This window comes from Heterocephalus glaber, unplaced genomic scaffold, assembly GCF_053883595.1.
Source record: "Heterocephalus glaber isolate CG9 unplaced genomic scaffold, H.glaber_assembly_v1.0 deba00001610, whole genome shotgun sequence".
NCBI classification, from domain to species: domain Eukaryota; kingdom Metazoa; phylum Chordata; class Mammalia; order Rodentia; family Bathyergidae; genus Heterocephalus; species Heterocephalus glaber.
Genome location: NW_028258381.1, coordinates 23,896,015 through 23,917,595, shown reverse-complemented (window position 1 = coordinate 23,917,595; position 21,581 = coordinate 23,896,015). Strand labels below are relative to the sequence as shown.

General features: G+C 52.4%; 1 protein-coding gene across 1 annotated transcript; it reads left to right on the top strand.

Annotated features, from left to right (window-relative positions):
• Positions 1 to 10,829: 10,829 nt before the first annotated feature.
• On the top strand, positions 10,830 to 21,411 carry Slc12a9 (solute carrier family 12 member 9). Its single transcript, XM_004840170.3, has 14 exons — positions 10,830 to 10,960; positions 11,985 to 12,206; positions 12,415 to 12,549; positions 13,479 to 13,610; positions 13,995 to 14,303; positions 14,820 to 14,927; positions 15,024 to 15,135; positions 15,901 to 16,058; positions 16,163 to 16,245; positions 16,496 to 16,620; positions 16,754 to 16,946; positions 17,043 to 17,217; positions 17,392 to 17,538; positions 20,107 to 21,411. Exons 2-14 carry the CDS (start codon positions 12,026 to 12,028, stop codon positions 21,000 to 21,002), a joined length of 2,754 nt encoding a protein of 917 aa, XP_004840227.2. The 5' UTR covers positions 10,830 to 10,960; positions 11,985 to 12,025; the 3' UTR covers positions 21,003 to 21,411.
• Positions 21,412 to 21,581: the final 170 nt, after the last annotated feature.

Genomic DNA, 21,581 nt, shown 5'->3' with positions numbered 1-21,581 from the left:
GGAGGCTGAGGCAGGGGATTGCAAGTTCAAGCCCAGCCTGGGCAATTTATCAAGACCCTATCTCAAAATAAAAAATGGGCTGGGGATGTAGCAGAGCAAATGCCCTGGACTCAATCCCAAGTACCTCCCCACCCCCACACAAAGTAAAACACAGCTCCTGACCTCAAAAAAAATCTGGTGGAAATGAATAATCTGGTGCATTAACTGCTGAAAGTCCCAGGTCCCCTTTCCACAGAGATGACATCTGAGACTTTAATGCTCAAGTGTCACCCCTGGTTACCTGGCTGGTGTGAGATTGTTTCCTCCACCCACAGACTGGGACCACTTTCCAGGCCAGCTGAGTGTCCTCTGAGTTGCAGGCACAGATGGATGTTAGGCTATCACTGTTTTGTGCCCAAGCCATAGACTGTCATCACACAGTGCCAAACCGGTAGTTATAGGGAGCAACCTCAAATAGCATGAGGGTTCTTTCTTTCTTTCTTTCTTTCTTTCTTTCTTTCTTTCTTTCTTTCTTTCTTTCTTTTTCTTATTTATTTATTTATTTATTTATTTGCAGTACTGGGGATTGAACCCAAGTCCTTCACACTGAACTTCACCCCTAGACTTTTTTTTATTGTTTATTTGAGACAAGGTTTCACTAAGTCACTGAATTGCCCAGGCTAGGCTCTAACTTGGGATCCTCTGGTCTCAGCCTCACAGAGTGCTGGAATTACAGGTGTGCACCACCATGACAGCCCAGCAGGCTGTAGGTTTTCTTTTATTATCCACATCGGGACAATTGTTTTTCCTAACAACAAATCATCCTTTTCACCAGAAAGCTACTGAAATTATCACTTCTCATAGTCTGACCTCTTCTTTCCCACCCTGCCTAACTGCACATGGTCCAAAGTTCAAGTTTACCTCAAGGCCCATGAAGTTTAAATTTCAGTGCCCCTCACCTGCCTGTCTCCTTCCACTGGCCTGGTTAATGAATGCCATCAGTTTACATAGTTCTTAACATGAGCCACAGCCCAGGATCTTAATCATACAGCTCTTAGACAAAAGGAATTTGACAGAGGTGTTGGCATTACCAAAAATGAGTTGAAATGAGTTGTAAAGCTTGAGGAACTTTCTCTCTCTCTCTCTCTCTCTCTCTTTCTCCTGCTGTGCTGGGGATGGAACCCTGGCCCTCATACACACTGGGTGACCTCTCCTCTACTAGGCTACACCTGCATACTCAACTGTGTATTTGCTTGTGTGGGGCTGATTCAGGAGGTATGTTGTGCTCACCACCATCAATCCAGAGCAGGTCTGGGTCTGGTCCCCGGTGAGTATTTGTTACTATTCATTCTTTCTTTTTTTTTTTTTTTTGGTACAGGGGATTGAACTCAGGACCTTGTACTTGCAAGGCAGGCACTGGAACCACTGAGCTAAATCCCTGGCCCTAACTATTCATCCTTTCATTGACCATACTTCCAGTTACACAGTAGTGTTTTTTATTTTCCAAGAACTGGGAATGAACCCTTCATGCCGAGCTATATCCTCAGTCTTATTTTTTTTTATGTTTGAAACAAACTCATGTTACATTGCCCTGGCTGGACTGGAATTTCAGATCTTTCTGCCTCAGCCTCCCAGAGTACTGGGATTACAGACATGCGGCACCACCTGGCTTATTCAGTGATTCATTTTTTTTCAGTGGTTAGGCATAGAATTACTATGGGCCAAGATGGAGAACATGAAGTCATCTCCTGCCTTCTCCACCTAGACAGCCCACAGGTAGGAACATCCAGGAGACTGAGCAGTACCCAGGTGGTTAGGTGCTGGCCATACACGGGGTTCATTCCAGCCCGCAGCTCCCAGGTGAGCTCTCTGGGGAAGGAGCTGCTGTCTGAATGAGTCCCACAGGAGGTGCTGGGGAGGGTGTTCACAGGCAGAAGGAACATCGAATGGGAGGCCCACAGGTGGGGAAGGCATCCTGCTGTGACAGCTGCTAGAGTTCACAATGCCAGGGCTGACAGCATCAGGACAGTGACAATTGATGAGCTGCAAGAGGGGCACTGGGGCTAGCACTGGCTGCCGCAGTCCTTCCCAGGGCTTGCCCTGAACCCCTCAGGAGCTACCTGCTTAGGGGTTTTAGGCCAAGAAGTGACATGGTTGGGTTTGCATAGAAAGATCTCACAACTCTGGAGAAGAGATTGAAATTGAGACAGAAAAATCAGTGCAGTATCCAAACAATAGTGTGGGGGTACAGTAGGCAGAGCTTGGGGCCTGGCTGTCAGTGAGGGAGACTGAAATCTCGGATGACCTAAATTCAGACTTGGGCATCAAGGTGAGAGCTGGGGACACGGTGACCATCACGGACATGTGGAGTTTTCGGTCTCTGTGCACCAGCAGATCTGAATGTCAACAAGATCTGAGCTCCCCAGGTCTGGAGCTCAAAGACAGCCTTTTGGATGGAGACCCAGGCTTGGGAGTGACAGGCCCATGAGGGCAAAGGCAGCTGTGAGGAGTGAGAAAACGGGCATGGTGGAAAATGCAGAGATTGGGGCTACTGGAGAAAGCTTCACAAGAGTTTCTTTAAGCAACTGGTAACACTTAGATCATGGAAGAAGAGATGGGTTCAGAAATGATTTGTCAAGTGGGTGGGGTGGCACACAATCGCGGAGCTCTGGGAGACTGGGGCAGGAAGATCCCAAGTTCAAGCCCAAGCTGGGGAGCCTACTGACTTTGTGAAACCCTCCCTCAAAATAAAAAGGGCTAGAGATGTAGCTCAGTGTGAAGGCCTTGGATTCCATTCTCAGTACCAAAAAAAGTGACATGTCCAGAGTGCTCAAGCCAACCTGACCCTCTGTTGTGTGCTCAGCCCAGTGATGGGGCTCTGAGTCCCACCTCCGAGAGACCTTGTCAGACCCCTCCTCAGCTTCTTCCTCTTGCTCTCAGGGCCCAGGTGGGGGTCATCCGCACTCTCTGCTTGGAACTGTTCTCTCTCTTTTTTTTTGTTTTGTTTTGTATTGTTTTTTGAGGCAAGGTCTTCCTATGTAGTTCAGGCTGGCCCTGAACTCACTATGTAGCCCAGGCTGGCCTCGAGCTCATGGCGATCCTCCTGCCTTAAACCTCCTGAGTGCGAGTGCTGGGATTACAGGTGTGTGCCATACAGAGCCTGGCTTGGAGCTGTTCTCTTGCTGAGCCAATACTTCCCATTGGCCATCAGAGGGCTGTGACATTACACACACACACACACACACACACCCCTTGTAATGTTGGCCCTGGGAAGGGACCCTGATTGCTGTTGGAGTTGCTGGGGCAGAGAAAGAGCCAGGAATGGGAGTGAGCATCGGTGGAGTCAATGGGAATGGGAAAGGGAAAGGGCAGAACTCGCCACCAAGGCCAGGACGTGGAGGTAGAGAGGAGGGAGGCTAAGGGCTGGGGCCAGAGCCACGGTGTGGGGAGAGTGGAAAGGTGTGTAGGGGAGAGGTAGTGCAAGGCAAGCCTCATTGTCCCAGTGGGGGGGGGAGTCTTTTGTTTCCTCTCTTCCCCTGGCAGTCTGACAGGATGTGAGGACAAGCCCCCCCATGCCAGCACCCCCTCATCACCCATTGGACATAGCTCTTCCCTTGCCATTGTGTCCCTGACAGGAACGTGGGTGGGGGCAGGCAGGAGACTGGCCCCAGGAAGGACCCTAAGAGGAACTGTGTGTGGTTTGGCGGGGCTAGGCTACCGGGGCACCGAAAGGACCAGAAGCCCTTGGGCTGCTGAGTGGTTTGGGCGGGAGAGCTGCGTGCTGGGGAGGAGCAGGAAGACAGCCCTGGGTGGGGCCAGCTCAGAGGGTTGGAGGTCGCCCCTGGGGGGGGGCAGAGGAGATGACGCAGAGCTTCAGGCCTCTCCCAGCCCCCACTATTCTTGCCTGGGGGCCAGAGAGCTCACCTGAACCCCAGTGTCCCCCACCCCCTCCATTCCCTAAACTTGACATCATTGCACCAGAGCAGCAGAGATCTGGTGAGTGCCCAGCAAATCCAGGTGTTCTGCCTAGGCCCTCCATATCTAGTTCCCGGGATGCTCTCCCTCCCCAGGATCCAGGCGTCTGGCTTCCCACTGGCTTGGAGGAACCTTGGAATTTCATCCCTCCCCTCTTCTCCCTCCTGGCCCGTTTTGCTCCATCAGCTGTTCCCGCAGGAAGAGCGCCCCGCTCAGCCTCGCTTCTCGTCCCGAGCCTGAGCCTTTTGTTTGCTGGGTCTGCCGGAAATCGTAGGGGCGGTGGCCAAGGGCTCATCTGCCCCAGGGACCTTGGGAGGGGGGGTTTCACCAGACCTAATCCTGGGGAGCTCGCGGCAGGAGTCGGGGGAATCGCCAGGAAATTATTATTCGAGGCCTAACTCCGAGCCCCTGGGCCGATTGGACGTTCTGGTCGCTGGAGGGCCGGGCTAGTTGTGTGTTAGGGGATCCCTAGAAAACCGGAGCCTGGCACTGAAGTTACCTAATAGGGATTGACACAAAGGGGATAAAAACCCCCATACTGAATCCTGCAACCTCGGATCCCAAGTGGTAGGGAGGCGGCAGGCAAGTCAGATCAAGCACCCTAAGGTTTAGGATCCACCCCCTAACAGCGACAACGACGACCAGCACATAGCGGCTGAATTCGCGCCTTCCCAGAACGCAACCGTAGAAAAAAATGCAGAGGCGCGGACGCTCTGGCGGACGAGAGTCTTCTCGTTCGTTGCCCTCATTGAAGCCCTCTCGGGAGCCGCCATCTTCCCTTCCTAGGAAGAGGGGCGGGGCCGCCGTGATCATGTGATTCGAAAACCCGAGGCAGTCGACCACTTGGCTATTGGGCAGATTTGGGAAGATTCCTACAGCCACGGTCAAGCTGAGTAGTTGGAAGAGCCAGGGCTTGTTCTAGGCGCTGGAGCAAAGCCCTCGTTTAGCGTTCTATTGGGAATAGGCACTCAACGGACAAGATAAATAGGGCGGGAAGGGAAGGAAAGGTTAAAAAGAGTTAAGTTGTGTTATGTACAAGTACCAACTCCCCCACGACTAATGTTATCATTGTGCACTGCAAATATGGACTAATAAAAATTAGAAAAGATAAGTAAACAATATATATTAGATGGCATTAAATGCTATTCAGGAAAAAAACCCAGGAAATGGATCAGATAGTTCAATTTAAAAAGGGATTTGGAAGGGAAGATTTCACTAAGAACGTAATGACTGAGTCCAGAAGACCTAAAAGGAGCTCATGTCCTGAGCCACAGAAGTGTCTTTTGGGGTCCCCCCCCCCCCCTCTGGTCTGAGGGCTTCACACTATGCTACATACTCATTTCTTTTTTACTTTAATTCTAATTTGTATTTTTTGGTGGTACTGGAAATTGAATCCAGGGCCTTTGCACAGAGGTACATTCCTATTTAACTTTTATTCTGAGATAAGATTTCTCTAAGTTGCTAAATTGCCCAGGCCAGGCTGGAACTTGTGATCTCAGGACCTTTGTGCTTGCAAGGCAGGCGCCGGAACCACTGAGCTAAATCCCTGGCCTGTTGATTCTTGATGTTATTTCTTTTTTTGCCTTGTTTTGTTTTTAGAGACAGGGTCTTACTTGGAACTTGTGAATTTTCTGCCTCAACCTTCCAAGAATGATTGCAACCATACCCTGTTCACAGAGTGTTTTTTTGAGTTGTCCAAAGCACAGCCCAGAGGCCATTGTGGGGGATGCACAAGAGTGGAGGAGTCAGAGAAGTTGAGGGTGGGGTGTACCATATAATAGGGTTACCATATAATAGGGTCACCATATAATATAGAGCGCACTCTGGGACACTTCTGAGCAAAAGGAGACACTGTAAATATGTACGCCATGACCAGGCATGAACCAGGTCTGTAGTTGGCCATTTGGGACACTCTCTTGATAGGTAGGGTGCTTGGCTTTTACTCTGAGGAAAATAGAAAGGCATGACAGTTTTGGGAAGAGAAGCAGTATGAGTTGATACTTGCTTTGATGCACCACTGTCTGCTCTGTTGAGGAGAGATTGTAGGGTCAAGGGCAGAAGCAGTCAAAAAGGGGGCTGTTGCCATGGTACAAGGAAGAGATGCTGGTAGCTTGGATCAGGGTCATGAAATGCTATTGGATACTGGTCGTATCTTGAAAGTAGAGGCAAAATGTATTAGTGAACTTTCCTGTTGCTGGGACACAATACCTGATACCTACACCTTAAAGGAGGAGAGGTTTATTTGGCTCATGGTTTCAGGGGATTCAGTCTGTGGTCAGCTGGCTCTAGGCAGGAATATCATGAAGGAAGGGCATGGTAAAGCAAGGCTGCTTAGTTCATGGTAGCCAGGAAGAAGAGCGGGGCAAGTGTGAGAGAGGAAGGTGTCAGGGACCAGACAGACTCCAAGCTCATGGCTAGGTGACCCACCCAGTCACCCAGAAATGTGCTTTACTAATCCTTTCTGCATCTGACAGTCCAATCAAGTCAACAGTGAAGCTTAACCATCACACAAAAGGATTGCCAATGGGTTAGATGTGGAGTGTGAGAGGAGGTATTAAAGTGTAGCCTCTCATTTTTTCCCCCTGAGCAACTGGAAAGACAAGAAGAGCACTAGAGGGGTAGGTTTGATCTGCCCATTTGCTGTCCAAGCAGGGATGTTTGTAGGTTGCTGGACATACGTTCTGAAATTTAGAGTGAAGATCTGGCCTGGAGCTATGTGCTGGGGCACTGTTATACCGATGGTATTTAAAACTGTGATATTGGTTCGATCCCCGGTACCAAAAAACAAAAACAAAAACAAAAAAAACTATGATATTGGATTAGGTCACCAAGGCAGTGGGTGTAAGTGGTGGAAAGAAATCTGACTACACTTCCAGCCCTCAACGGAGTTTCCATTCCACAGTGTCCTCTTGGCTATGTATCCAACACCATCTATGGATGTCCCAAAGTTAAGATGAGAGACGAGGAAGCAGCAGCAGAAGAGACTGAACAGGAAGAAATCTTGAGTGAGGGAGAAGAAAGTGGTTTGAGGACAAGGAAATGAGAAGGTGTGTCAGTTTGGTAAAATAAGGACAAGAACAGAGACCATTAACACCGATCAAGCAGAAGTCGTTTGGTGACTCAGTGAGCTGTTTCCCTTTTGCTGAGGAGCAAAAGCCTAAGTGTTTGGGTTTAAGAAGAAATGAGGGGCTGGGTGTGGTGGTGCACATCTGTCATCCCAGCATTGGAGAAGCTGAGGCAGGAGATCACAAATTGCAGCCCAGCTTAGGCAATTTACTGACTTAGTAAGACCCTGTCTCAAATTTAAAAAGGGATAGGTGTAGCTCAGTGTGAAAGTCTTGTTTCAATCCCAGTACAGGAAAAAAAAGAGAGAGAGAGAGACAGAGAGAGAAAGAAAGAATGGGGCTGGGGATTTATTTGTTTTGTGTTTTTTTTTTGGTGTCGGGGATGGAACTCGGGTCCTTGTGCCTGCGCAACAGGCAGTGAAACCACTGAGCTAAATCCCCGGCCCAGTGGTTTTTTTTTTTTTGGTACCGGCTATTGAACTCGAGTTCAAACAAAAAACCAGGAAAGATCAAGACAACCAGTTGGGACCTAGTACACAAGTGGCAGGTTGACCGTGGTGACAGGAGGGAGGGCAGAGCGCTGATGTCAGCGCAGGTGGGTGGAGAGGAGCTCACAGAGCCTCTTCTGATGTCTTCTGTTTTCTCAGCGAAATGGGAAGGGAGGAAGTGGGCCAAAAATGGGAATGGCAGAGGCCGCGCTGGCACATAGGAGAAGGGGTGAGTGTTGGAATCTGTGGGGTGGGTGGAGTGGACAGAAGACAGAAATGCAGAATGCTGGGCAGCATTAGGGGCCCACTGGAGGTTAATGGTCATGAATTTGAAATTCGACCAGGTTGCCAAATTGGGACATTTTTTCCAGCCACGTTGAACTGTTTGGGAAAGACTGAGTTTGTCAGGGCTCTGTTTTTGTTTTTATTTTTATTTATTTTTATTTTTTATTTTTTTGGGGGGACCGGGGATCGAACTTGGGTCCTTGGGCTTGTGCAGCAGGCGGCAAAACCACTGAGCTAAATCCCTGGCCCTTTTGTTTTGTTTTTGAGGCACTGTGAGAATTCTAGGCCTGCACTCTACCACTGAGCTGCAGCTCCAGCCCGCATTCTGCCTCCCATGGTTTTGCCAGACAAAGAGAGAGAGGACAAGGGTGTGTTTGAGAGATGGGTTGTAATTGATCCTGAAATTTAAACTGGGTAAGGGGGAGAGTGAAGATGTGAGGAAAGATGTGAGGAAAGAGAGATCTGGGCCAGGGATTTAGCTCAGTGGTTCCAGCGCCTGCCTTGCAAGCACAAGGTCCGGAGTTTGATCCCCAGTACCAAAAAAAAAAAAAAAGAGAGTCAGATCAATGGAATGGGCAGGTCCAGTGAGAAAGGATTTTGGATTTTGGGGTGACAATGCTTTCTCCTTGACCAAACTTTATTCTCTTCTGAGCCCTTTTCTTAACCAGGCCCCAATGCCTTCTGCCCCTCCCAAGCCTGTCTAGCTCAGGCTAGAAAGAATCCCTCGCCTTGCACACTTGATCATCCTGGGCCAGCAGTCTGCAGCAAGAATCTTATTAAGTTTGGGTCAGGGTGCCACTGTCTGCCTTGCAAGTGCAAGGTCCCGGCTTCGATCCCCAGTACAAAGCAAAATCTTATTAAGTTGGTTTGGCAAGAAGCTTCTGCTCTTGATAATTTTCTGTCCACTGACCCTCCTGTTATGATCATTCGTTGTCTATAAACACTCAGGTGTCTTTGCTGCCTTCGAGTTGGGTCTGATCTCGTCCCTGTTGTACCAGTCTTGAGAACCGTGGTAATCCTGAAGGAAGTCATCCTTACCAATGGAACCAGGTTCAGACAAATTGTTTCCTTCTTTTTCTTTCTTTCCTTTTCTCTACCTTTATTTTCTTTCCTTCCATCTTTCTTTCCTTCCTGTGGTACTTGCACTGAAGTATGTCTCCAGCCCTTTTTATTTTTTATTTTGAGACAGAGTCTGGTAAGTTACCCAAGCTGGCCTAAAATTGCAACCTTCCTGCGTCAGTCTCTTGAGGATCTGGAATTAGAAAAACACATCACCACACCTAGCTATTTTTTTTTCTTTTATAGCCATACTAGAAGAGGTAAACTAGGGGCTGCAGATATCATTAAAGACAAGGTCTGGGGCACAACCACTAGAGAATTGTGTAGGATGGAGGATGTGACCCTTGAATCAGTCACAGAAGTCTTGTCAGTGTGGACATTAATACCATCAAAATTGTGACAGGTGCCTGGGCAGCAGAGATGACTGCTGAAGATGCCACAGCTTAGGTGCTTGGAACCCTCTCTCAGGATGACCCACATTTGGGCTGGGGTGAGCTCCTTCCTTTCCTACAGGAACATCACAGATACGTTACAGTCTCGAACCAGTGGCAAGAAAAACTGTGTTGGTTCCCCGAGGCTCAAATGGCAGTGTGACCAAAAGGTCTGTATAGAAGTTAGAGATGTAGCTGGGTGTGGTGACATACACCTGAAATCGCTGCACTCTGGGAGGCTGAGGCAGGAGGATCACAACTTTGAGTCCACCCTGGTCAATTTAGTAAGATTCTATTTCAAAATAAAAAAGAGCTGGAGGCATAGCTCAGAGTCTAGACCTTGGGGTTCAATCCTCAGTACCACAATAAAGAAATAAAATTAAGGAATGTATTATTAATACTCTTCAAGTTTTAGGGTCAAAATCTGAAAATTGAAATAGCAGAACCAAGGGTCTGGGGATTTAGCTCAGTGGTTCCCCCTCCTGCCTTGCAAGTGCAAGGTCTGGAGTTCGATCTGCGGTACTAAAAAAAAAAAAAAAAATGCAGAACCGACCTCACAGAGTAGTTTTGCATATTTAACGCAATGCTGCATGCAAAGAGTAATTTATTAAATACGTAGGCATTGTTATAAAGGATGTATTAGCTCGTGAACTCTCACGAAACTTAGGAGGGAGACTCTGGTGTTATCCTCATTTTACAGATGAGGAAACATGACGGGGGTGCTGCTATGGACTTTGCACTTTGGGAGGTTGAAGCAAGAAGATCGCATCTTTCAGCCCAGCTGGGCAATTTAAAGGAGACCCTGTCTCCAAAAAAGTGGCTGGAGGGGGGGGTGGGGATGTAGTTCAGTGCAAAGGGCCTCGGTTCAACCCTCACCCCCCCTCCATGAATAAGTAATAGAGAGAGGAGGAGCTTCCACTTCTCAGTTGGATTCACAGGGTCTGTGATCTCCGCTGGGGGAGGCTCGGAAGCAGGCGGCGGATAAAGCAGAACCCCGGCCTCCACCTGCGTGGCTCCCCCGATCGGCGGCCTAGGGCTCCCTCCGGTGGCCGAAGCCAAGAGAGCAGACGGCGGGCTGCATCGGCCGGAGCGGCGGGTCCTCGCTGCGGGTGAGGAGTGAGGCCGGCCCGGAGGACGTTCCAGTCAGGCTTTGAGACCCTGCAGAACTAGGATTCCGGAAGCGCCCGACCACACTGCCAAACTACCGGGAGTTCCTGGCAGCGCACCTGGGCCAGGTGTCGGTCACGCCCACCCTGCGCCGCCTTCTGCCGTCACTACATGTCCCCTTCAAGTGGCAATTCCTCCTGGGGGTGCCTCAGAGTTGAGAGGGTCTAGCCCGCGCGGTGGGCGCCCGTTTGGACCGGGTAATGGGGGATGTAAGGTCGGCGGCCCGCCCCCCGCCAGAGACTCTGGTCTGCGGGACTACAGCGAAGCCCCTGGGGCACACGTGGAGCCGGCCGGCGCCGGCTGGGCGGACCGAGACCGGCTCCTAGGACACACCTACGGGGCGGGGCCTAAGCCTGGGACCAATGGGACGCCTTGCGGCGGGGGGGGGGCGGTCAGGCTCAGGGCCTGGCATCCCGGCAGCCGGCTGTCTTTTCCGGCCCGCGCGCCCTCCGCGCATAGCGGTACCCTCTTGTTCGCGGGGATCACTAGGAGCGGCCGCACCCTCTGGGTGGTGAGTGAGCTGCTTGGTGCGCCTGGCCTGGCTTGCTAAAGGGACATCTTGGCCTCCCCGCACCCCGCTGTGGGAGCAAGTGGGTAGGAGCCGGTGGGTGAGGGGAGGAGGACCCCGGGGACCTTGTGCAGCTAGATGCGAGCCGGCCTGGGCTTCTGTTTTGGAATTCGAAGGATGTGTATGGGTTGGTAGAGTTGGGGGGGGGGCTCCTCTTACGGATGGGTGGAATCTGGTGAGAAGGAGGGGCCGGAGATGGTGGAGGGAGGGGGTGAGGCTTTGGAAGATTTGAAAGTTTCTTCTGAGTAAGGTGATTATGTGGGGGGACTTGGGAGGGGCGGGTCAGGACTGCGGAGGAGGGGGTGAGGAGGGTAGCCTGCCCGTAACTTACTTCCCTTTTAAGGGATACGCTTCCTCCTCTACCACTAGTTAAGGGTTGAGAGGCTGGAGAAATCTGGGCTGCTCGGGCATCTGGGCACAGCTGTGCATCCCCAGTTTCAGGGACATGGGGAAGGGGCGGCCCGCAGGAACTGGGACAGGCCTTGATTCTGGTGCCTAGGGGTTGGGCACCCATGACTGGGGCAGTGTTTGGGCCCATCCGTGGCCCATGGACCCTTTAGAGTTGTGGTAGAGTGTATGTGTGTGTGTGTGTGTGTGTGTGTGTGTGTGTGTGTGTGTGTCTTTGTGGCCCTCCTTGGGGGGAGGGGTCTTCTGAGTATTGGTTAGGTGTTTTTGTTTGTATTTGGTTAGGTGTTTTTGTAATGGGGATGGAACCCAGGGCCTTTGCAGTAAACTACATCTGCAGCCCTTTTGGTTTTTTATTTTTATTTTGAGACAAGGTCTCCCCCAGTTGCTATGTTGCCCAGTTTAAATTGGGCTTGAACCTTAAATCCTCCTGCCTCAGCCTTCCAGAGTGCTGAGATTATAGGTGTGTGCTGCCACGCCAGGCTTGCTTACAAATTTTTTTGGGGGGGGATTGGAGGGGGTGTGAAGAACTGCTATTCATGCAACATAATCTCTTTCACAGGCCACCTAACCTGTTTGTGGCTTCCCGCCCTGTGTTCAGCCATGGCCAGCGAGAGCTCCCCTCTGCTGGCCTACCGGCTCCTGGGGGAAGAAGGGGCTGGCTTCCAAGCCAATGGAGCTGGAGGTCCTGGAGGGGCGCCTGCCCGCAAGCTGTCTACCTTCCTGGGTGTGGTGGTGCCCACAGTCTTGTCTATGTTCAGTATTGTTGTCTTCCTGCGGATTGGTAAGTGGAGGGAGGACTTACTGGGCTGAGGGGTAGAATTGAGATGGGCTAGAGGGTGCCCTGGGAGAGTTAGGGAACAGAGAGCTGGAGGAAGAGGTCCCTGTGGCCCATGTGAGGCTCTGTCCTGGATTTCCACTGCCTAGTGAGATGGAGGTAGGGGGTGGCGACTGGGCATGCCCCTGTGACCTGGTTTGTCCCTCCCACCCAGGGTTCGTGGTGGGCCATGCAGGGCTGCTGCAGGCCTTGGCCATGCTGCTGGTTGCTTATATCATCCTGGTGCTCACTGTCTTGTCTGTCTGTGCCATCGCCACCAATGGAGCTGTCCGAGGAGGCGGGGCCTACTGTATCCTCATCTTGGATGGGCTGAGGTCTGGGCTGTGCCCTCTTCCAGAATGTGTGGGAAAGAGGCCAGTAGCCTCTATCTGCTGGGGCAGGGCAAATTCTAATGAATGGCCAGCCCAGCGTGGTAATGCTTACCAACACTAGCTGGCGTGGTGATGCATACCTGTAACCCCGCACTCTGGGAGGTTGGGGGGTGGGGTGGGTGGGCGGTGGCTGTGTTGGGGGTTGGGGGTTGGGGGTTTCACAAGCCTAGGGCAATTTAGCAATTTAGCAAGACTATATTAAACATTTTAAAAAATAGCTGGGTGGGCCCGGGGATTTAGCTCAGTGGTTCCACCCGCCTGCCCCAAAAGCGCAAGAACCTGAACCGGTACCAAAAAAAAAAGATAGCTGGGTGTGGTGGCCCACGCCTATAAACCCAGCATTCAGGGCACAGAGGCAGGAGAATTGCTGTGAGTCTGAGGCCAGCCTGTGCTACATAGTGAGTTCAAGGCCAGCCTGGACTACATAGTGAGAGCTTGTCTCAAAAAATAAATAAATAAAAATAAAAATTAAAAAGATGATTAATATTATCTTACATGTTAATACCATTATCTAGTCTCCTATCTCTCTTTTTTTTTTTTTGATACCCGAGATCGAACTCCGGTCCTTCCGCTTGCGCTTGCGTAGCAGGCGGCTAAATCCCCGGCCCTCTCCTATCTTTTTGATTAGATAGTAATCATTTTATGGATGAAGAAACTGGATATCAGAGGGTATTGGGGACTTGTGCAAAACCACAAGGCTGGAGTGGCTGCACCTGGATACCTGCTACAGCCAGGAACTGAGCTGTCATGCTAGGGCAGCTACAGAGGCAGATGCACGCTGCGGCCCTTCCTCATGGTGCATTTCAGTTTCTTTTCCCTTAATGCTCACTCCTGCTTCCACTTTTAGTCATGATCAGCCGGACCCTGGGGCCTGAGGTTGGAGGCAGCATCGGCCTTATGTTCTACCTGGCTAACGTGTGCGGTTGTGCCGTCTCCCTGCTGGGGCTGGTGGAGGCTGTGCTGGACGTCTTTGGGGCTGGTCTGTGTTCTCCCTACCTGATCCACGCAGTTCTGTTGGTTTGTGGGGTCTGGGACTGTAGACTTGGGAGGGGCGAGTTCTCTCCTGGAGGGTGCATTTTGTTGGTTTGCAAGAGATGTGACCATCCCAGTGATTGTTCCTGCCCACAGAGAGTTTACCATCTACCCACAGAGACCAGCCTAATAGTCTCTGAATTGACAGAGCAAGATTGGTACCCATCAGGGAGTGCTGAGATGCTGGGCTAAAGCTGAGATGGGAAATGGGAAAGATGGCTGCTCTGCCAGTAGGTGGGCGGAGGGGACCAGTCCTGCCTTCCTTCATGGTTGGAGGTGGGTCCCCTCTTTGGGCTCAAGCCCTTCTAACACTGACCCTGCCTCTCTCCAGATGCCATGGGGTCCAGTGGGCTCCGTGTCCTGCCCCAAGGTTACGGCTGGAACCTGCTCTACGGCTCCCTGCTGCTGGGGCTCGTAGGTGGCGTCTGCACACTGGGAGCCGGCCTCTATGCCCGGGCCTCCTTCCTTACATTCCTTCTGGTGTCTGGCTCCCTGGCCTCTGTGCTAATCAGCTTTGTGGCTGTGGGGCCCAGGGACATCCCTTTAGCTCCTTGGCCAGGCACCAATGTCTCCTCTCTGCGAACCCGGTTTGGCCACTTCACTGGCTTCAACATCAGCACGCTGAAGGACAATTTGGGCGGTGAGCTGGACTCTGCACTGCCAGGGTCCTTTGGGGCGGTGGGCACGACCACAGGCTGGGCCCTTAAGAGTCCCTGGAGCAGAATCTGGAGGGTCTGCAGAAGGTCCAGACCTCAGAGCAGTCCAGTCCAGTTCACATCTGTGCAGAGTGTGTTTGGGCCAGTGGGGAGTCTTTGCCATAGAGGAACTTGTGTGTTTGGTGGGAGGAACAAGTGTGCTTAGGAAGCAAGTAGCACAATAAAGCTGAGAGCAAGTCAAGCAGAGGAGGGGGACCTGACTGGGCTGGGAGGGCAGGGGCAGGGGGGATTCAGGTAGGAGCTGGGGCGGTGGAGACATACATGGGAAGGAACAGAGGAGAATGGAGTCGGAGGCAAAGGAGGCAGTGCAGGGCCAGTCGTGGCTGGGGTCTTGGTGAGGGCCCCAGAGGGGAAATGGGCATTGTGGAATGTGAGGATGGGGTGGGAGGGTCGCAATGCAGGCATCCCTATGAGGATGCTGACATCCTGTCCTTCTTCAGCTGGCTATGCTGAGGATTACACCACGGGGGCCATGATGAACTTTGCCAGTGTCTTTGCTGTCCTCTTTAATGGCTGCACCGGCATCATGGCTGGGGCCAACATGTCGGGTGAGCATCCCTGCCTCCCACCTCCTGGGGTGGGGTGCCAACCAAGGGACATAGGGAGATGGCAAGTGGGCTGACCTCTCGCTCCCCTCCCTCCAGGGGAACTGAAGGACCCCAGCCGGGCAATTCCTCTGGGCACAATCATTGCCGTCGCCTACACTTTCTTCATCTACATCCTGCTTTTCTTTCTCTCCGGCTTCACTTGTGACAGGTGCCTGGGGAGGGGCTGAGCCAGGCGCTTGAGGGATGGATGAGGCACTGCAGCAGGCTGGTGCCCTTCATTCACTGAGTGAAGAACGGGCTGGGGGGCAGGTACCTGTATTATTGGGGTGGAGGGGCAATGGGGACAGTTTCTCCCTTTGGGAAAGACAGCGCTGCTGCCGCCCCTGGGTGTGGTGATTGTAGTGATCAGCTGCCACACGCTTGGTTCAGTTGTGAGCAGTTTGGGGGGTGGGCTGGGACTGGCTTTCTGGTGATATGTATTTGCACAAGTATCTGGCTTCTGCATGTACTGTTGGGAATGACCACTGGGTAATGAAGTATGAGGCAGACAAACAATGATCAATGAATATCAAGTGCATTCCTTGGCGCATTTGAGATACAGTATCAAGCTGGGCACAGTGGTACACACCTGTCATCCCAACACTCTGGTAGGCTGAGGCAGGAGGATTGCAAGTTTAGACTCAGCCTGGACAACTTAGTGACTCTGCAAGACCCTGTCTCAAAATTTAAACAAAAACACAAACAGGGCTGGGGATGTAGGTCAGTGTGAAGGCCCTGGGTTCAATCCCCAGCATAGTCAAAGAAAACCCAACGTTGTGAGGTCTCTCTGATCTTTGAGATTAGGGCTGAGATCAGTTGCAAGGACCCAGCTCTTAACCACAGTGTCCTGAGCATTTTTCTCACCAGGACCTTTGAAGGATGCTCATGGATGATGGATTGATACCCATATCCTCCCACCCTTCTTCCTCCCCAGGACCCTGCTGCAGGAAGACTACGGGTTCTTTCGCGCCATCAGCCTGTGGCCCCCGCTGGTGTTGATTGGCATCTACGCCACATCACTGTCGGCCTCCATGAGCTCACTCATCGGTGCCTCTCGAATTCTGCACGCCCTGGCCCAGGACAACCTTTTTGGTGTGTTCTCCGGCTCCCTGCTGGCTCTGAGCACACCTGCCTAGGTCTGTCTGGGTCCCTGCTTGGCCCAGGCTAATGTATTGGCTGTGATTGTGTTTTGACAGGAGTGATCTTGGCTCCGGCCAAGGTTGTGTCCGGAGGGGGAAACCCCTGGGGGGCTGTCTTGTATTCTTGGGGTCTCGTGCAGGTAAGTTTTCCCTTTGAGCTGCCCTGCCCTCATCCTCTAGCTGCCAGGATGAGCATCAGGCTTAGGTGTGGGTGAGGAGATACGTATGGAAAGGTGGAAGCATTGGCATTTCACAGAAATGCATTAGCATTTCTTGGGAGTTCATTGGCACTTCTGGGGTTGCAAGTACTGGCATTTTGCAGGGATGCACTGGTACTTTTGGGATGCTTTGGCACTTTGACCAATGCCCTACTTCTTGGTCCCTGCCCAGCTGGTGCTCCTAGCAGGGAAGCTGAATACACTGGCTGCCGTGGTCACGGTCTTCTACTTGGTGGCTTATGCTGCAGTGGATCTGTCCTGCCTGAGCCTGGAATGGGCCTCAGCTCCCAACTTCCGGTGAGACACTAATGTGCCCGTGTCCTCAGGGCAAAAGAGGAAGGAGAGGGAAAGATGAGCCCAGGAGGGTGGGCTGGGGTGAGGTGGCCAGGGCCAACCCTGACTTCCCTTCCTGCATCCTCTCCACCCCCAGCCCCACCTTCAGCCTGTTCTCCTGGCATACCTGCCTGCTGGGCGTGGCTTCCTGCCTGCTCATGATGTTCCTCATCAGCCCCGGGGCTGCTGGGGGCTCCCTGCTTCTCATGGGCCTGCTTTCTGCCCTACTCACAGCAAGAGGAGGCCCCAGCAGCTGGGGCTACGTCAGCCAGGCCTTGCTCTTCCACCAGGTTGGGGGGCTTTTGGGAAGGGTGGATGGGGGCAGTCTGGGAAAGTCCCCCACTCACACAAGCCCTCCTTCCCCACCACCTCATTCCTGTCCCCAGGTGCGTAAGTACCTGCTCCGACTGGATGTCCGGAAGGACCATGTAAAGTTCTGGCGGCCTCAGCTGCTGCTCCTGGTGGGGAACCCCCGGGGCGCCCTGCCTCTGCTGCGCTTGGCCAACCAGCTTAAGAAAGGGGGGCTGTATGTGCTGGGCCATGTCACCCTGGGAGACCTTGGTGAGTTCCCCTCCCTCTTGTTTCCATTCTTCCTGGTCTCCTCCATCTAGACAGGCCTTCTGCTTTTGAGAGGACACTCCAGCCAGCCATAGTTGCATGTGGGATCTGGACTCTAGGAAGGAGTAAATGAGCTTGCCCCACAGTGGCCACGTTCTTTCCTTGCCTTCTCTGTAGACGCACTGCCCTCGGACCCTGTGCAGCCACAGTATGGGGCATGGCTAAGCCTGGTGGACCAGGCCCAAGTGAAGGCCTTTGTGGACCTCACACTGTCGCCCTCTGTGCGCCAAGGGGCTCAGCATCTGCTTCGGATCTCGGGCCTAGGTGAGCTGCTTCTTCCTTTGGCCTACTCCTTGGCCCCTTTAAATCTCCACTCTCTTCCCCTAGAGAATAAGCCTCAGATAGCAAACTGCAGAAAGATAAGACAGGGCTCAAAGATAACAGCCACAGAGAGCATGTGATAAGGTCTATAGAGATCAGAGGCCTAGACCTGGAATGATGTTGTGTTCCTTTTTTTTTTTCCCCTGAACCAAAAACTGGCTTGGCCTTGGGAGTCTATTTCTAGGGACAATAGGAGAATTATTTGCATCTTGGACTGCTCTGTCAAAGCACATGGTTTCTCACCACCAGTTTAGAAAAAGCAAGACTGCTGGGCACTGGTGTGGCCAGCAAAGGTTTTGTGGAGAGATGGTAACGCAGCCAGGCCTGTGAGTGCTTGGGCAACAGGAGGGACCTAACATGGTCACTGACACCACAAAGGGTGCTGGAGGGTGTATGGGGCTGACACTTTTTTTTGTTTGTTTTTGCGGTACTGGGGATTGAACTCAGGGCTTTTGCACTGAGCTACATCTTTAGCCCTTTTATTATTTTTTTATTTTTGAGAAAGGGATCTTACTAAATCACTAAGAAGCCCAACCTGGGCTTGAATTTGGGATCCTCCTGTCTCAGTCTTCTAGAGTACTGGGATTAGAGGGCTGTGCCACTGGCTCTTGTGGAGCGCTGACACTTTTGGATGGAGTGGGACATTTCAAGCTTTGTGACTCTGAGCATTGGAGCCTCCAGCCTTGGCCCCAGGCTCCATCGAGTCCACGCTCAGCCTCTATCTCCTTGCTTAGTTCCAGGACAGTGACTGTCACCTGAGTGCTCACCCCCTCCTCCTGTTGGCTAAAGTTCAACATCGTTGGACATTGCCCTGCTCAGTGTGAATCTGAATCCTGTAAAAAAGGTTGGAGCAGGTGGAACTTGTTGAATTGGCAAGACTACCTGGAGTTCTGGCCCTTCCAGGCCTTCCTCCCCTTTGTGCCCAAAGACCACTGTGTTCAGAAAATGTATCCTATGGAAGGTGATTACAGCAAAAAAGAAAGCATTTTCTCTGCATAGTAAATTCCTGAGGCAGGCAGGGTTGAACTGTGCTTAGATTTTGAACATCTATTTCATGAGTCTTTTTTTTTTTTTTCATGATTCTTAAAAGAGGTCTGTGAGGGGCCGGGGATTTAGCTCAGTGGTTCTGCTGCCTGCCTCACAAGTGCAAGGACCTGAGTTTGATCCCCGTACCAAAAAAACAATAAAAAAAAGAGGTCTGCGAATCTCACTGTAAACTCAGCCTCCTTGAAAGGAAGGAGGAATTAACCTGATCCCACGTTGGCGATTTTTTCTCTCTTCCTACTGGGAATTGAACCCAGAGCCTAAAATCTTTGAGACAGGATCTTGCTAACTTGCCTAGGCTGGGCTTGAATTTGCAGTCCTCCTGCCTCAGCCTTTGAGAGTGCTGGGATTACATGTGTATGCTAACACATCTGGTTCACATTGGTGGTTTCAAAAATTAAAAATCAAAAGTTGTGGTCAGGGACTTGGGATGTTGAAGTTGGTCCACGCCCAGCTTAGTAGCTGAGAGAATGTCCTCTGGCATGGGTGGGATGTGCTCTTTTTTGCTAGGACCTGCCAGCCATGAGGCTTTGGGCCAGTGACTTCACTGCGTGGGGCCTCAGGCTCCTTATCTGTAAAAGAGGAAAATAAATAGCATCTATCTCATAGCGTTGCTTCATGGTTCGTAAGAGGTAAAATACAAAATGCTGTCTACAGGATGTGGCCCTTGGCAAGCCTGGGGATCTTCACTCTTCTGTCTCAGGGACCTGGCTGTGGGACACCATCCTCAGGGCTCTGCAGTAGTAGAAATAGACTGTTTTCTCAGCCTCCCCCAGAGAGGTCTAGGTTGCTGTTTCCTTCATGGTTGAACTTGAGAGTTTGAATGTTCAGATCCTCTGGTTTGCCTGTCAGAATTAAACCCACATTTCCCATCATGGAATAGGTGTGCTAATTGGGCACAATGGTGCACACCTGTAATCTCAGCACTCTGAGAGGCTGAGGCAGGAGGAGCTCAAGTTGAACCCAGCCTGGGCAGTTTATGGACTTTGTGAGGGAAAAATAAAAAACTGCAGCAGAAGTAGCTCAGTGGGAAGGCCCTGGGTTTAATCCCCACTATTGCAAACAAAACAAAACACTGCTATTTAAATTTTGTGGTAGATAGCAACCCACTCTCCAAGGATTGCAATTGCTCATTAGTTAAAAGAATCATAATGTGGGGGCCGAGGATTTAGATCAGTAGTTCCACCACCGCCTGCTTCGCAAGCACAAGGTCCTGAGTTCAATTTCCGGTACCAAAAAAAAAAAAAAGAAAAATCATAATGTGAACTTTGCCTATTTAAGTGAAGGAGATGAGTCATGGAGATAATCAAATAAACCCATGTGAAATTGTTTAAAAAAAAGTCATGCAAACCTGTGATGATACCATAAGTGTCCCCCAGCACAGTGGGGTGTCATTCCTTAGGGCTGACACAGTCACAGTGAGTACTAGTGGTATAAACACAGCCTGATTCCTCTCTCTGCCCCCAGGTGGTATGAAGCCCAACACGTTGGTCCTGGGTTTCTACGATGATGCTCCACCACAGGACCATTTCCTGACAGACCCAGCTTTCATGGAGCCTTCAGATGTCACCCAGGAGGGTGTGTCCCCGGCTCTGAGCACCCTATTCCCCCCCCCCAGAGCACCTGGGAGCCCCCGGGCACTCAGTCCCCAGGACTATGTGGCCACCATGGCAGATGCCCTCAAGATGAACAAGAATGTGGTTCTGGCCCGGGCTTGTGGGGCTCTGCCCCCAGAGCGGCTGAGCCGGGGGTCCGGAACCACCTCACAACTGCATCACGTGGACGTGTGGCCCCTCAACCTGCTGCGGCCCCGGGGTGGGCCTGGCTACGTGGACGTCTGTGGCCTCTTCCTGCTGCAGATGGCAACCATCTTAGGCATGGTGCCTGCCTGGCACAGCGCCCGGCTTCGGATCTTCCTGTGCTTGGGGCCTCAAGAGGCGCCTGGGGCTGCTGAGGGGCGGCTTCGGGCACTGTTGAGCCAACTGAGGATCCGGGCTGAGGTGCAGGAGGTGGTGTGGGGTGAGGGCGCTGCAGCCGGGGAGCCGGGGGAGGAGGAGGAGGAGGAAGGGGACTTCGTGAACGGAGGGCGGGGCGACGCCGAGGCAGAGGCCCTGGCCTGCAGCGCCAACGCCCTAGTGCGGGCCCAGCAGGGCCGAGGCACTGGCGGAGGACCCGGGGGCCCTGAGGCCAGGGATGGCGATGAGGGGCCCACCACGGCCCTCACCTTCCTCTACTTGCCCCGGCCGCCTGCGGATCCTGCCCGCTACCCCCGCTACCTGGCGCTACTGGAGACTCTGAGCCGGGACCTGGGCCCCACGCTGCTCATTCATGGTGTCACCCCCGTCACCTGCACTGACCTCTGAGGCTCATTCTTCCATGGATGGGTAGAGAGGGGCCAGACTCATCCTGATCAATGGACCATCCGCTCCCACTGGCTCTGCCCTTGCCATGCGGAGCCAGGAGGCCGTTGTAAGGGGACCCTGAGTGGGGGCATCGCCCTTTAAGGGGTCCTCTGGTTGAGGGGCCCGGAGCACTTATGCTGGGTGACTGTCCCCAGTGCCCGTAGGGGACTGTATTGGAAGCCCTCCTCCCTGCCCGCCTCACTTCACTGGTGCCTTGACGGGAGGGGCTGGTCTCCGCGACTCCAGGCTACCTCAGTGTCCCCATCTTTGCCACAGATGCACAGGCCCCTCCCCTGGGGGTGTGTGTGTGTGATGGTTTTGTTTTATTTTTCTAACTGCTGACCGTGAATAAAACACCAAAACACTACAATCTGGCTTGAGTACTACTGGCTGCTAGGTGAGAGGGAGGCGGCGGCAGGAAGAGGCCTGCACGGGGGTGGAGACCCGGAGCCTCTGGCAGGGAGGCTGCCACGTGCAGAATTGGGGCGCCGGGCCTGGGGGGATCCTGGGACCTGGAGGCTGATGGGGTCCTATGCCTCC

Coding starts and splice junctions, on each gene's coding strand:
- Slc12a9 (XM_004840170.3), top strand. CDS start 12,026: ATGGCCAGCGAGAGCTCCCCTCTGCTGGCCTACCGGCTCCTGGGGGAA. Junction 16,246..16,495: donor ATTCTTGGGGTCTCGTGCAG/GTAAGTTTTCCC, acceptor GTCCCTGCCCAG/CTGGTGCTCCTAGCAGGGAA. Junction 17,218..17,391: donor TGTCACCCTGGGAGACCTTG/GTGAGTTCCCCT, acceptor CCTTCTCTGTAG/ACGCACTGCCCTCGGACCCT.